The 14253-nt window shown below is 56.0% G+C and overlaps 3 protein-coding genes across 5 annotated transcripts; 2 read left to right on the forward strand and 1 right to left on the reverse strand.

Moving 5' to 3' along the window:
* Nucleotides 1-768: 768 nt before the first annotated feature.
* LOC118587926 (membrane frizzled-related protein) lies at nucleotides 769-6262 on the forward strand. Its single transcript, XM_036194109.1, has 13 exons — nucleotides 769-1015; nucleotides 1106-1208; nucleotides 1322-1435; nucleotides 1538-1726; nucleotides 1860-2073; nucleotides 2598-2728; nucleotides 2845-2970; nucleotides 3052-3128; nucleotides 3983-4131; nucleotides 4530-4660; nucleotides 4783-4908; nucleotides 5410-5537; nucleotides 5622-6262. The coding sequence occupies exons 1-13, from the start codon at nucleotides 962-964 to the stop codon at nucleotides 5844-5846; spliced, it is 1767 nt and encodes a 588-aa protein (XP_036050002.1). The 5' UTR covers nucleotides 769-961; the 3' UTR covers nucleotides 5847-6262.
* A 275-nt stretch (nucleotides 6263-6537) lies between these two features.
* C1qtnf5 (C1q and TNF related 5) lies at nucleotides 6538-8492 on the forward strand. Of its 3 annotated transcripts, none has more exons than XM_036194110.1 (3): nucleotides 6538-6749; nucleotides 7016-7279; nucleotides 7596-8492. In XM_036194110.1, exons 2-3 carry the CDS (start codon nucleotides 7066-7068, stop codon nucleotides 8111-8113), a joined length of 732 nt encoding a protein of 243 aa, XP_036050003.1. In that variant the 5' UTR covers nucleotides 6538-6749; nucleotides 7016-7065; the 3' UTR covers nucleotides 8114-8492. The 3 variants fall into 3 exon arrangements, with proteins under 3 accessions (XP_036050003.1, XP_036050005.1, XP_036050004.1); XM_036194112.1 differs by having other exon boundaries at nucleotides 6538-6712; XM_036194111.1 differs by having other exon boundaries at nucleotides 6538-6635.
* Nucleotides 8493-10425: 1933 nt separating this feature from the next.
* Nucleotides 10426-13156, reverse strand: Rnf26 (ring finger protein 26). Its single transcript, XM_036194250.1, has one exon. It carries the CDS (start codon nucleotides 12613-12615, stop codon nucleotides 11332-11334), a length of 1284 nt encoding a protein of 427 aa, XP_036050143.1. The 5' UTR covers nucleotides 12616-13156; the 3' UTR covers nucleotides 10426-11331.
* Between the last annotated feature and the right edge of the window lie 1097 nt (nucleotides 13157-14253).

The following is a 14253-nucleotide window of genomic DNA, read 5'->3' on the forward strand; positions in this document are numbered from 1 at the left end:
GTGTGTGTGTGTGTGTGTGTGTGTGTGTGTGTGTGATCAAGGAAGACACTGACATTGACATCAACTTCTTTATATATATATATATATAATGCTCATAGTCATCCTTGCCTACATAGTTTAAAGCCAACCCAGGCAATATGAAACCACCACCACCACACACACACACACACACACACACACACACACACACACACACACAAAGCCAGCCAGCAGGGTGGTGGTGGCTCATGCCTGTAATCCCAGCACTCGGGAAGCAGAGGCAAGCAGATCTCTGTGAGTTTGAGACCAACCTAGTCTACAGTGAGAGTTCCAGAACAGGCAGGACTATAAAGAGAAACCCTGTCTGGGGGTGGGGGGAAGCTGGGGTGGAGGAGGAGCGGCTTCTTCCAAAGGTTCAGGGTTAGCCAGTAACTTTGCCACTGAGATGGGGGCAAAGTGCTGGCTTCCTCTGTGACCCTCAGAAGTCTGCGCACCGCTACCCCAGAGCTTGCTCTCTGTCTCTGTCTCTCTTCTCCTGAGGCTCCAGTGCCTTCACTGCAGCTCCCCAGGAGCGCCCTGGATACCTTGGGGGAGGGGAGGGGCGCCGTGACTCCCCTAATCATATCCCGCAGAATCCCTAGCTTTCTCTGTGGGTACTCACAGCCACTGCCTGCGCCTTTAAGGACTGCTGTTCAGTGCCAGGGTCTTGACCTCAGCATCCTCAGCTGAGTTGGATTAAGGACCATTCCGTGCTTTCTGTGAATTCCTTCTTGCATCAGTTCCCTCCCCCACAAGGAGAGAGAGTAGCCTGGAGCCCCAACCGTTCTGCCAAAGGCCACCAGAGAACTGGTCTCTCCTGACAGCCTCGTCCCTCCCAGAGTAAAGGTTGCCTCTTTGATAGGTAGCTTGTGACCAGGGAGTGAACCCTCAGGGGTCTTGGGCTGTCACAGGATCTCCAGAAAGCCATGCAGAATCTTAAGCCATGAAGGACTATTCCGATGTCATCCTCCGTCCAGAGGCAACTGAGTTGAGCAAGGTAAGGCTCACATGGAACCCACCTCCCAAGATCCCAGGTCCCCAGTGAACCTGCCTGTCCCAGCCCGTAAGCCTCTGCCTTCCATTCCAGACAGAGTTCTGCAATCCTGCTTTCGATCCTGAAGCAGGGCCTTCTTGCCCTCCACCAGCCTTACAGAAAGATGCCAGCAGAAGCCTCAAAGCTCCCTGGCATGGTAACCATCTTAGGGGTTGCTCGGGCACAGGAGAGAGCCCAGGAACTAAGGTGTGAGGGACATCCCGTGTAGGGGTGTCTCTAAAAGCCCACTGTGTCCCCCCCCCAACACAGCCCAGCGTCTCCGAGGGCTACAGCCAGACTGTCATTTCTCCTGGCTCTGTATCCTGCTGCTCAGTGGCCTGCTAGTCCTGCTGCTGGGGCTCCTGGTAGCTGTCATCCTGGCTCGTAAGTACTTGGGAGGACTTTACCTGGAGAGTCCATGAACTATTCTACCAACCCCCACGGACCTGCTCTTCTAAATGACATGCCTCCCTCCTCCTGCCCCAGAGTTCCAGGCTACATCCCTCCCCAGGACAACTGAAAGCCCACCGCCTGCCCGAGGCCTCACCCCCAAGGGTAGCATTCCTAACTCAACTCCTAACACCAGCACCAGCACTACCAGCACCAGCACCACAACCACCTCTCCAGCAACCGCAGGGCAACAGGAGGCAGCCGGGAGCCCTCCACACCAGACCAGTGAGTTCTAAGGGCACTCTTCCAGAGAGGGCCCAAGGTGGCAGTGGGGAGGAAAAGCCTGGAAGAGGAACCTTGGGGGTGGGGAAGGCCTCTCTCCTATTGACCTCTTAACTCTAGCCTCCATCCCCTGCAGCCTGCGGAGGCCTCCTTCCTGGTCCAAGGGGTTTCTTCAGCAGCCCCAACTACCCAGACCTTTACCCACCCCATAGCCACTGTGTCTGGCATATCCAGGTCGCCACAGGCCAGACAATACAGCTCAAGATTCAAGCCCTCAGCATAGAAGGTGTGCTCTCCTGTCTTTTTGATCGCTTGGAAATTAGCCCAGAGCCTTCAGGTCCACTCCTCAGGTGGGTCCCTCTGCTTCCAGGGGATCCCACTTGTCTGAAGGGTGGAGAAACTGGAAGCAGAAGCAAAAATCTTGACCAGAAGGAAATTAACGGAACTGACCTCTGACCCCTCTCCTGCCAGCTCCTTGCTGTGGTGTGGCACAGGGAAAGGACTTCCCTCTCTAATCCCTTTCTTTCTTTCTTTCTTTTCTTCTTCTTCTTCTTCTTCTTCTTCTTCTTCTTCTTCTTCTTCTTCTTCTTCTTCTTCTTCTTCTTCTTCTTGTGTGTGTGTGTGTGTGTGTGTGTGTGTGTGTGTCTGTGTGTGTGTTGGGGGGAAGGGGGTCCCGAGACAAAGTTTCTCTGTGTAACACTGGCTGTCCTGGAACTCACTTTGTAGCCCAGGCTGGCCTCAAACTCACTGAGATCTACCTGCCTCTGCCTCCCAAGCACTGGGATTAAAGGCATGGGCCATCACCTCCCGGGCTCTGGTCCATTTCTTGTCTGAGTTCAGAGCCTCCATCACCCCCAACCTGGCTTTTTTACAGGGTGTGTGGTAAAACGCCCCCAGCCACGCTGAACACTAATACCAGCCACCTCCGTGTGTCCTTTGTCTCTGATGACGATGTGGAAGGGTCTGGTTTCCAGGCCTGGTACCAAGCTGTCGCCCCTGGACATTGTGAGTGACTTGCCATCATGTTCCTAGCTGCCTCCCCCTCAGCCACTCCCAACACTGGCAAAGGGGTTGGAAACTCTGGGGGACTCTGGCTCCAGATGGTTCGTGTCCTTCTCCAGGGAGCTGTGCCCATAATGAGTTCCGCTGCGACCTGCTCCTCTGCCTGAAGCATGACTTAGTATGTGATGGTATTACCAACTGTGCCGATGGCAGTGACGAGGCCAATTGCAGCGCCAAGACCTTCGGTACGGGCCCAGCCAGGGACAGGGCAGGCTTCTGTGCCAGGCTGGACTCCCCCACTCATGAGCCATTTGTTTTCTCTCCAGGGTGTGGAGGGAATCTGACTGGGCTCCACGGGGTATTCTCTACTCCCAACTACCCACAGCACTACCCTCACCAACAGGTAAATGCAGCGCCCTCAGGAACTGGTATAGTACTCACGAGGCACCAGGGAGCCTATATTTATGTGCCTGGAAACAGTATGCCTGGGAATGTACTTGGTAAAATCAGTTCATGCCAGCCCAAGGAAATGTTGTTAAGCACCAACTGTATACCCAGATATTTTTATGCTGGGTAAACACATCTATTTCTGAGACCAGACAATTTGAAAGGACATTTATTTAGAGACAAGGTCTCACTCTGTAGCCCAGGCTGATCTTGTAACTGGTGAGAATCCTCCTGCCCTAGCCTCCCAAGTGCTTGGATTATAGGTATGAGGCACCACGCCAGGCCTGGGTTTTTGTTTGTTTTGAGACAGGGTCTCACTATATAGGCCTGGCTGGCCTGGCACCCACAGAGACCCAACTGCCTCTGCCTGGAAATAAAGGTGTGCATCCTCATGCCTTCACCCCCACCCCTAAACCTGTTGGATTGCTTTTTGTTTTTTTATTTTTCCATGCCAAGGAGCAACCCCAGGATCTTGTGCGGGCCAGATAAGTTCTTTACCACTAAGCTATATCCTTGGTCCTTGGCTTTTTGAGACAGTCTCTGTATGTAGCTCAGGAGGCTGCTTTGGAACTTGACATATAGCTTGGGCTGACCTTAAACTCTACTCCCAAGCCCTGGAAATGATAGGTGTGAGCCACATGCCTGACTGAGCTTCCCTCTTTTAAGAGACACCAATGACGGAATGTGAGGTAGGCAACAGCCACTCACTCACACCTTGCCTAGTCTGCTCTGGCCATAGAAGCCCCCTGCAAGACCAGGCTGAGGCAGGAGGAGGCCCCTGGGAGTTGTCTCACTTACACCCTCCTCCAGCTTTGCACCTGGTACGTCTCAGTGCCTGTGGGATACGGCGTAAGACTACAGTTCCACAACTTCAGTCTGGAAGCACAGGCCGAGTGCAGGTTTGACTACGTGGAGGTGTATGAGGCCAGCAGTTCCGGGGTCTTCAGCTTCCTGGGCAGGTACCAAGCAGGACAGTCTGTCCCCCCTCTAGCAGGCTGGGCTCCCTACACTAGGTTTAAGTGAGTCTCCAGCTTCACTGCCTTCAGGTGCTCTTTACCGGCACCCTGAAACAGCATGGGCTTTCCTGACCTTCATCTCTGCAGCTGCTCAGCCCTACTCTTCACACCTGTAAGGCCTCTGCCTTGCCCTCTCTTCCCTGATGCCCCCGCTTCTCAAAGTGACTCCAGCTTAAGAAGTCATTTCATTGTAACGAACAGCATGTGTCTCCTTCCCAGACCCCAAGCTCCATGAATCAGCGGTCTTGTTCCCCATCACCCTTGGCATGGCCTAGAGCCCAGCTCAGAGCCCCCAGGGCTGGCCAGCGGCCTGTGCCAGGATATTTTTCTGCTCTGGGCAGGTTCTGTGGCACGGAGCCACCACCCCACCTCAGCTCCTCACAGCACCAGCTGGCTGTGATCTTTAAGACGGATCTTGGTATCAGCAGCGGGGGCTTCCTAGCCACCTACCAGGCCACCAATGCTACAGAGAGTAGGTGTCCCTGGGCAGGCGGGTGTGGGCAACGGAGGCTCCTCGTGGGACATCAAAGGGTACCCCGGAGGGTAGTGGGTCCAGGCATGTCCTAGGGCACTGTCATGCCTCTGTACCCACAGACCATTGCGGGCCCAGAGAGTTCTGCGGGGACGGAGGATGTAGGGACCTGCAGTGGGTGTGTGACTTATGGAGAGACTGTACAAATGGGAGCAACAGCTGCAGCAGCCGCTTGTCCCCGCAACCAGGTAGGAGTCTCACCGGAGCAAGTCCTGATGGCCGCAACAGGCCGGGTTCCTACCCCACTTTCCTTACCTCCCTTCCCTTCCCCCTTGATAAGTTCATCTCTGGGCCCTTCTCTCCTCACCCTGGGACCACTTTACAGAGTCCTGGCGGGACTCTCAGCCAGTGTCAGCCTTGTACACTAAATCACCTGAAAGGGACTTGGGATGTATCTACCTCGTCACCCACAGAGTCCCTCTCTACAGCCTGCTTCACAGAACACAGGATAGAAGTGGCCCCAAGTGGTCCCCAGTGGGTACTCCGCGTTACCTAAGATCAGAGGGGCCTCCATGACGCACTGGCAAACGCAGGCTCTGGAAAACAGAAGGGCTCATTGGAGTGTGTGAAACAGTTCTGTAGTGCCTCCTGACACACCTAACAGAAGTCCATATGACCCACCTGGAAACAAGAACCCAGGGCCAGGCAGTGTCTTGTCCCCCACAGTAACCCAACCCTCCCCCTTCCAGACCTGGCCTGTGAACCTGTCCAAGTGGAGATGTGCCTTGGACTAAGCTACAGTACCACAGCTTTCCCCAACATCTGGGTGGGCCTGGCCACCCAGGCGGAGGTGGTGGACACCGTCAGAGGCTACAAGGTGCTGGGACACGGAGGAGGAAGGCCATCAGAAGGGGTGGGCACATGGGGACTGGACATCTGAGTCGGCCGCTTCCTCCCACAGAGTCTGACGAGTCTACCCTGCTACCAGCATTTCCGGAGGTTCCTTTGCGGGATGCTTGTACCTCATTGCACCCCACTGGGCACTATCCTGCCCCCTTGCCGCTCTGTCTGCCAGGAGGCAGAGCACCAGTGCCAGTCTAGCCTGGCACTACTGGGCACCCCCTGGCCCTTCAACTGCAACAGGCTGCCTGAGGCAGCTAGCCTGGATGCTTGTTCCCAGCCCTGACTCGAGGCCAGCCCCTACCCTGGTCTGCCCATCCTCCTCTACCTATATGAGGGGGCAGGGCAGGCAGAAAACAAAGGGAAGAGTGACCCGGGCCCGGGACTCTGCCTATCCTCTCTGCTGCTTCCCAAGGAGAAGGACCAGTTCCAACCCTGATCCTGCCCAGGGCTGATGGGACTACCCCATCTTCCCTGCACCTTCCCTTATTTGCCAAGACAGCCCCAGGCAGTGGCCGGGCCCCATGTTGTACCACTGGACAGACTAGAGATTTCCTATCCAAGTCTTTGACCCTGATTCCCTCCCTATCTTCTGCTTCTCCCTTTCCATCTGAGTATTTAAGATCACTGTCACCAGACCTTCAGCTTTTCCGTTTAGTCAGCAAAACTGTATTGAGTGCCTACCGGTGCGGTGGGACCCTATCCTACCCCCGGGGGGCTCTGCTGATCCAGTTCTCCACCCTCCACCCCACCCCCACCCACTAGTCTTGACCTTGGTCTCTATCACTGCCCCATCCCTCCCTCCCTCCAGCTCCTGGGAACTGAAGCCCCAAGAACGGTCGGTCGGACAGTTCAGCCTCTCTGTAGTGCAGGCTCAAGCCTCCCTCTCTCCTCCTCCTCCTTTCTCCACACCCCCTACACCCCCACAACTTTGGCCGGCCGCCGGGCGACACCACGAGTTATTTCCCTGCTATTTCCCAGCCCCGGAGCTCTTGGCCCCTGAACAACTGGTTTCCTCTAGGAGTTTGGGAGGAGCGCTGTGGAGCCGGCAAGGAGCAACCAGAAGCTGGAATCAGTCAGCAAGGGCAGGGGCTGCCTGGTTGGGGTCGGAGTGGGAGCAGGGCCAGCTGGAGGGTCTGAGGAAGCCATTCAGTGAGAGCCGCGGGGGGAGCTGGGGAGCGCGGAGGGGGTGAGTCTGGCAGAGGAGGAGGGCGGGTGGGGGGGGGGCTGTGGGAAAGCCTGGGCGCCAGCTAGGGGACCGGGTAGGGAGGGCTTGCTTTCCTTTTTCTCTCCGGTGCTCTCCCAGTTCTTGATCTGGGGCGCCCTCCTCTTCATCCCGTCACACTACGTTCAGCCACAAAGGCCTATTTGTGGAGCGGGGACCTGCTGGGTTCCACCCGGGTGGGGCGCGAGGTGGGTCCCAAGATTCTGGGTTCCGACTCTGGTCCTGCCCAGCCCACAGACTACGAGAGGATCCTGGCGTCTGGGCCTCCGGGGTCACCACCATGAGACCACTTCTTGCCCTGCTGCTTCTGGGGTTGGTGTCAGGCTCTCCTCCACTAGATGACAACAAGATCCCCAGCCTGTGTCCCGGGCAGCCCGGCCTTCCAGGCACACCAGGCCACCATGGCAGCCAAGGCCTGCCCGGCCGCGACGGTCGTGATGGCCGCGACGGTGTGCCCGGAGCTCCGGGCGAGAAAGGCGAGGGCGGGAGGCCGGGTAAGAAGTCATCTTCGTCGCAGCCCTTGGGGACACCCTAGTGAGCACCGCAGCTGCTCTCGTAGATCCTTTGGGGTTCAAGGGTCCCGCCAGGGGGCGCTACTCCACCTCCATTCCAGCTGGGGTGGGGTGGGGCGAGGTGGGCTGTGGGTGGAGGGGGTGAGTCAGCCCCAGGGACTCAGAAAGCCTAGATCCCTCTTCTCCCTGCAGGAGGCAATAGCCAGGGAGGCTGGGAGACTTAGGAATGGTCAATGGGGTCACCCCTCTGCACTCCACTGTGGCTCCTAATATCTCCCCTTCGCCCTCCCACCCCCAGGACTGCCAGGGCCGCGTGGGGAGCCCGGGCCGCGTGGAGAGGCAGGTCCCGTGGGGGCTATCGGACCTGCCGGGGAGTGCTCGGTGCCCCCGCGATCAGCCTTCAGTGCCAAGCGATCCGAGAGTCGAGTGCCTCCGCCAGCCGACGCACCCCTACCCTTCGACCGCGTGATGTTGAATGAGCAGGGACATTACGATGCCACTACGGGCAAGTTCACCTGCCAAGTGCCTGGTGTCTACTACTTCGCCGTCCACGCCACTGTCTACCGAGCCAGCTTGCAGTTCGATCTTGTCAAAAATGGCGAGTCCATCGCCTCTTTCTTCCAGTTTTTCGGGGGATGGCCCAAGCCAGCCTCACTTTCAGGGGGTGCTATGGTAAGGCTGGAACCTGAGGACCAGGTGTGGGTGCAGGTGGGCGTGGGTGATTACATTGGCATCTATGCCAGCATCAAGACCGACAGCACCTTCTCTGGATTTCTCGTCTATTCTGACTGGCACAGCTCCCCAGTCTTTGCCTAACACGTAAAGTGAACCAGGAGCTGGCACTTGCTCCTAGAGGAGGGTGTGACACTGAAGGGCGCATACCAGGAGGGCTGGCCCCCTGGGATATTGTGAATGACTAGGGAAGACAGGGAGCCACCTCCTGTCCCACGGCTGGCAAGGAATGGAGGCTGTCTGAGGTCAAGGCAGGCAGCGTGGAACAGTGGCTGGGTTTCTGCCCAGGACTTTAGAGTGTGCTGTGCTAGCCACTGTGGGTTCCTGGTTGCCCCCCGTCCAGGATTCCAAGGTGGGATGCTCCTTCCTAGTCCTGTGCTCCTCCAGGTCCTTGACTCCATCTCTCTTGCTCCTAGGGCGGGCCTTTTTCTCAGAGGTCACCCAATAAACCTCAAAAACCTCCCACTGGCTTCAGCCTTTCTTCTGAGGACCCACAGCATGGAGGGCTCCTGGGTGGGATGGAGCCATGAGGCAGGGATAGAGCAAGCAGACCTAGAATAATCCACGGAGCTGCCACCTAGTTATGTAGACGGTGAACGGGATTGCCTGACCAGAGGATTGCCCTCATGATTTGGGGCTCTGGCCACCCAGAAAAAGGGACACAGTTTTCTAATTCAGACATGCCAAACCAAAGGGGATCAGCCTGTCTGAATCAGGGACTTCTGATTACCCACCGGTGCCCTCATGTGAGCCAGATAACGGTAGAGATACCTGCTCTCTTAGTTAACTGGAAAGCAGTCACCCCCACCTAGAGGTAAGTAGTTTCTGGGATAACCACAAGGGGGCGACCAAGCTCCAGATTGCAATAATGATTTAAGGTCTGGACTTCGAAGGTAACGGTTAGGAGAAAGAAGGGTATTAAGGTCTGAAGAAAGAATTTCAGATGAAAGTAGAAGAAAAGGAGGTCCTCGGCCCCCAGCTCAGGAAGTTTATCTTCCCTAATAAAATGTTTATCCTCCACATTAAACAGAGACCGGAAGGAGCCAGGCTTCTACTTGCTCAACACCCTGGGGCGGGAGTGGGATGTGGATGTGGGGGTGGGGGCGTTGCAAACCCTGCCACAGGCATCCAGTTAAGGGGTGGAAGTGGAGAACTGTCTCCACTGTGCTGGGCACAGTCTGGGTGGGCCAAGCCTTTAAGTCTGGGGCTGGCCACAGGCCCCCTGAGGGCTCACCTCCTGTGACACTCAGCTTAGCAGGCGCAGGCTAATGACTAACAAACATCCAAGGTTTGCTAATCCCAATTGCTCAACCTCTGGATGCAGAGTGGAGGGACCTCCTTCAGGATCCAGGGTCTCCCCTCTTCCATGAGACATTGTGCTTTAGGTGTAACATAAAATTACAGGGGGGGGGGGGCACACACCTTTAATCCCAGCACTTGGGAGGCAGAGGCAGGTGGATATCAGTGAGTTCAAGGCCAGCCTGGTCTGCAAAGCCAGGACAGCCAAGGCTACACAGAGACACCCTGTCTCGAAAAACAAAAACAAACAAACAAAATTACAGGGAGTGCTCCTAAATTCCAACGGGCAGTGGGAAGACAGCTATATCAAAGGCCTTAGGCTTCTGTGTCTTCCAGACAGGCCTGTAGACCTCTAGGCTCCAGCTCACACCTCTAGCAAAAAATTCCACACTCCAGTCCATCACAGTACCAGGCCCTGTACCAAGACACAAAAAAGACAAGCACCACTCTGGGCATGCCTTTAATCAGGCAAAAGCAGGTGGATCTCTGAGTTCAAGGCCAGCCTGGTCTACACAGTGAGTTCCAGAACAGCCAGGGCTATACAGAAAAACTGCCCTGAAAAACAAAAACAAACAAGCAGCAGCTCCCCAGGAATCGGAGGGAGGACTGGCTTCCAGGCAGCAGGCTTCACTGTGCCCTCCTGGAAAGAAGGGTAGGTACCATTGGGAGCACAGGAAGGGCAGGCCACAGAGACAACAAGTTCTTACAAGAATTTAATGCAGCCAGGCGGTGGTGGCACACGCCTGTAATCCCAGCACTCGGGAGGTAGAGGCAGTCGAATCTCTGTGAGTTTGAAGCCAGCCTGGTCTACAAAGCCAGTTCCAGGACAGGCTGCAAAGCTACAGAGAAACCCTGTCTTGAAAAACCAAAAGAAAAAAAAAAGAACTTAACAGAGTACAGAGCCGGAGTGCAGCAGGTCAGATCAGAAGGGGTAAGCATCAAGCAGCCATGCTTGGTGTGGGCTTTCCCTTGGCACAGCCCTGCCACCCTGTCTCCACATCCCCACCTCCAAGCTAGGTAATCCAGAAGCTCCAGTCGGAAAGACCCCCAGGCAGCTCTGGCTGACCACCTGCAGGCACCTACAAGGACCACACCGGTAGAGCTGTCAACAGAACTTTATTCATAGAAACTGGACAGGCAGACCTGATGGAGCTGCATGCCCCGAGGCCTAGCCCCTTGTTTGGACCCTAGTGAAATGTGCAGAATGCCCTCCCCAATGCCAGAGAGAGACCAGGAGGAATGCCATGTTCTACGCCATGTGGGGCATGAGGGGAATGAGTAGAAATCTGGTTATTCCTTCTGAGGCTCCTCTTGGAGCTGGGGTGCCTGAGGGTAAATGGTCCCAAAGCCAGGTTTAGCTGCACCCCTGTACCCAGGAATAAACTCCTGACCCCAGGTTCTGGGCCAAGTTGGGAGACTTTAAGATGAAGACAGGCAGAAGTGGCTCATAGGGCACCTAGGGAATTCTACTCCCAGACCCACTACCAGGGCAGAGGCTCTGGGTGAACACAAAGATTCCAGACCATTCCAAAACAAGAAAACCCAAAAAAAAAAAAAAATAGAAAAATTAAGATCACTCCAAGGCCCAGGAGTTGCCAAAATCCTCACATGACACAATGTGGTGTGGCCTAGGGGAAAAGGACCAAAACCCCCAAACAGAAAAGCCAGAAGCAAAGGACAGCCCCAGAGGCTGGTGTCTGGACGGGCCCTGGGCAGACTGGGGAGGAGGCTGCCATAGTCTCAGGGCCCTTGCATAGTGACATACTCACCACCCTCAGCATCACAGGACCCCACACAGGGTTCAGAGAAAACGGTTACCCTGTCCCACACAGACTGGAGTCTTCCAGAGTATTCCAGCCACATGTCCTGGATATATGGCTTGAGGCTTGACAGAGTTGCCATCACAGGGGCAAAGAAGACTCAGGCCAAACCCCAGAGGCAAATGCTGATGCTGTCCTAGAGTGTGGGGCACAGAGGGTGGGCAGGCAGGGCTGAGGGCATCGTCAGAGGTAGACATTGAGGGTCTGCAGGATGCCGCGGCGGCAGAGCGGGCAGTTGCGGTTGTAGACGGGGTGGCGCATGAGGATCTCGGTGCAGGCCTGACACAGACAGAGGTGCCGGCAGGGCAGCAGCAGCACGGTCTTGCTCTGGTCCTGGCAAATGACACACTTCTTCCTCTCCTCCTGCTCCTTCAGCAGCTTCCATGGGTCTTGCCCAGCCGTAGGCTCATCCTCATTGAGTCTCTCTCGGCCTCTAGCAGCTGCTGCTCTGAGGGTCCTGACATCCTCCTCATCTGCTTCCGGAAGAGTGTCCTGTCCCTGGATCCTGGCTGAGAACACCCTCCTGGGGCCACCTTGCGGGGCCCCCGGCGCTCCTCCCCGATTCGGCCAGCTGGCCAGCTGTAGGCTTCGGCTCCAGACTCTGCGCCAGGCCTCCAGACCCAGTGCAAGGCGAGATAGCCGAACAACATCCTCTCGAAGCCGGTGGTAGGGTGGCCGGGTGTGGAGCTGACCGAGTGCTTGGGTGGCCAGCCTCAAGGTAAGGTCTGGGTGCAACACAGCCAAAGCCACTGCCAGCACACAAGCCAGCAACACCAAACCAGTGACGTGGAAAAGCAGAAAGCTGGCCAGGAGGTGGACAGCTGAGGCCAACAGCTCTAGTACTAGTTGGCAAGGGGTCCACAGGAGGATGGCCATGGCCACTGCGCTGCTGGAAATGTGAGCGAGGAAAGCAGCCAGCATGTCTGTCATCCTCCACAGAGGCCCCACCACGGCATCCCACAGGGCCAGCACCAGGGAGAAGAGGTTCTGAGTGCCGATGAGGCAGATGTTGACCAGACTGTTGATCACATAGGCCACCAGGCTCATAGCGATGGCACAGATGTCACATGCCTGGCGCAGCAAAGCATGGCCACTGGAGACCACGTTCAGGATGCCCCTGTTCAGTATCTCTCGGCTCCTCAGAGCTCCATGAGAGGCCAAGTGCCCTAGGAGCTTTAAACTCTCCAAGCCAGAGTAGCAGCTGCAAAAAAAAGTACACAAGGCCTGCAATCCCCCAAAGGTACATCGAACCAATGCTTCAACCAAGGCCAGCAAAGAAAGCAGGACTCCTCGACCCAAGTGCAGAAGACTAGTCAGTACCGTGTGCGGCAGGTTGTAGATGAAGGCCAAAAGCCAGGCCAAGGTAGCCAGGAGGGAGGACACGAGCAGGAAGTTGAGATCCAACATCAAGGTCAGCAAGTCCAGCACCAGGCCCACCCCATTCACCACCAGGAACACAGCCTCCATGATAGGGCTGTGGAGTTCAGGACCAGAGGAAGGCTGGCTCCTCGGTGAAGGCGGTGTCAAGGTTGCCAGTATCTGGAGAGTCGGTGGTTAACTTGGAAGGGATGTGAACGCCTAACCAAGGCAGAACCAAGGTCTAAAGTGGGTTGGAGGGAAGACTCCCAGGAGAGGGAAAGGACTCCCGGTTTGGAAGGCGGGCTGTTCGGGAGCAAAGAGGCGGAACATCTCTAAAGTGACAGTGAGCCGGGACTGGAGGAAATCCCTCAGCTTGGAGCGGCATACAAGGCCGGGCAACGGGTCAGACCGGGAGGAGACCGGGAAGGATGGGACCGGATCGGGAGGGCCGGACCGGGCCGGGGCCGGGTGGGGCGGCGCAGGCTGGGCGCAGGCTCGCGGTCCAGCCACGCAGGTGCCCCTGTCCCCGCCCGGCCCCTGTCCTCCCGCTCGCGGCGACTGGCACCCAAAGGGAGAGAGCGACGCGGAGTCAGCCTCAGCAAACCCCAAGCGCGGCCTCGACTCCACTGGGCGCCGCCATCTTGTGTGCAAAGGGGTGGGGCAAGTGGGAGGCGGGACGATGGCCTATGTCCAATCGGTGGAGGGCAATGGCAGAAATGTCGAAAAACCATTGGTCTTTTTGAACAGCGCCCAAACGACATAGTTCCCAATGAGAGGGATGGAAAAATATGTAAAAGCCCCTCCTCTTTGGAGCAGTGATTGGTCTGTTCTCGTGTCGGTATAACCCCCCCCACCCCGCCTCTTAAAGAGCCAGAGCAGACTTAGATGAGGCTGCTTTTGAAAGTTATCACCCTCACCCCTGCTCACCCACACCCACTCCGGGTCCTAGAGCATGCGCTCTTTAAGCTCTGAGCTGGACTCTGGGATAGTACTGCCTCCGTGGGACCCCCTGCTTCATCTTTTCATTCATCATTTATTAAGCACCTACCATGCTTTGGAAGCACAACCCGTTTTAAGATGCCGTCTGGTCTCAAGCTATTCAAAAAGACAAAAAGATTATTATAGGAGATTCCCAAACTGCTCTTCCACAGTCCTTGGCAGATTTTTGCAGCATCCTGAGGAGACAGTTCGTTATCATTGAGAAAAGGAGCTACAGACCGAATGAGCTCTGCTTCCTACCTTGAGCCCTATTTTAGCTTGTAGGCCATCTGTGCCCCGTATATGATGAGCCCTGGAATCATCTGAAAGAAACCTCAGTATAAGGAATTTCCTAGGTCGGGTCGGTTTGTAAACTTATCTGTGAGAGATTGTCTTATTAATTGATATGGGAAAACCCAGCCCACTGTGGGGTAGCAACTTTGCGGGGAGGGATGTCCTGGACTGTATAAGAAAGCTGGCTGAGGATAAACTAATAACTCTGAAACGGCTAGCCAGCAGCAGCTCCCGTGGTTCCTGCTCTTCTTCCTCGGCTCTGAGTGAGTTCCATGGTTGGAGGTAATGTGTGGAATAGCAATCACGACTGCCTTAAGGTGCCTGCCTTGACTTTTTGCCCCAACTTCCCTCAAAGATGGACTGTGTCCTGGCAGTGCAAGATAAACTTCCCCAAGTTGCTTTTGGTCAGAGTGTTTTATCACGGCAACAGAAAGTAAACAAGGACACTTATCCTTCCCCTGGTGACCACTGTTT

This window comes from Onychomys torridus, chromosome 7 (assembly GCF_903995425.1).
Source record: "Onychomys torridus chromosome 7, mOncTor1.1, whole genome shotgun sequence".
In the NCBI taxonomy this organism is placed as follows: domain Eukaryota; kingdom Metazoa; phylum Chordata; class Mammalia; order Rodentia; family Cricetidae; genus Onychomys; species Onychomys torridus.

Excerpts from the sequence above, each read along its gene's own strand:
- LOC118587926 (XM_036194109.1), top strand. The coding sequence starts at position 962 with ATGAAGGACTATTCCGATGTCATCCTCCGTCCAGAGGCAACTGAGTTG. Across the intron at positions 1,016-1,105 it reads AGGCAACTGAGTTGAGCAAG|ACAGAGTTCTGCAATCCTGC; the intron begins GTAAGGCTCACA and ends CTTCCATTCCAG. Across the intron at positions 1,436-1,537 it reads GGTAGCTGTCATCCTGGCTC|AGTTCCAGGCTACATCCCTC; the intron begins GTAAGTACTTGG and ends CTCCTGCCCCAG.
- C1qtnf5 (XM_036194110.1), top strand. The coding sequence starts at position 7,066 with ATGAGACCACTTCTTGCCCTGCTGCTTCTGGGGTTGGTGTCAGGCTCT. Across the intron at positions 7,280-7,595 it reads AGGCGAGGGCGGGAGGCCGG|GACTGCCAGGGCCGCGTGGG; the intron begins GTAAGAAGTCAT and ends TCCCACCCCCAG.
- Rnf26 (XM_036194250.1), bottom strand. The coding sequence starts at position 12,615 with ATGGAGGCTGTGTTCCTGGTGGTGAATGGGGTGGGCCTGGTGCTGGAC.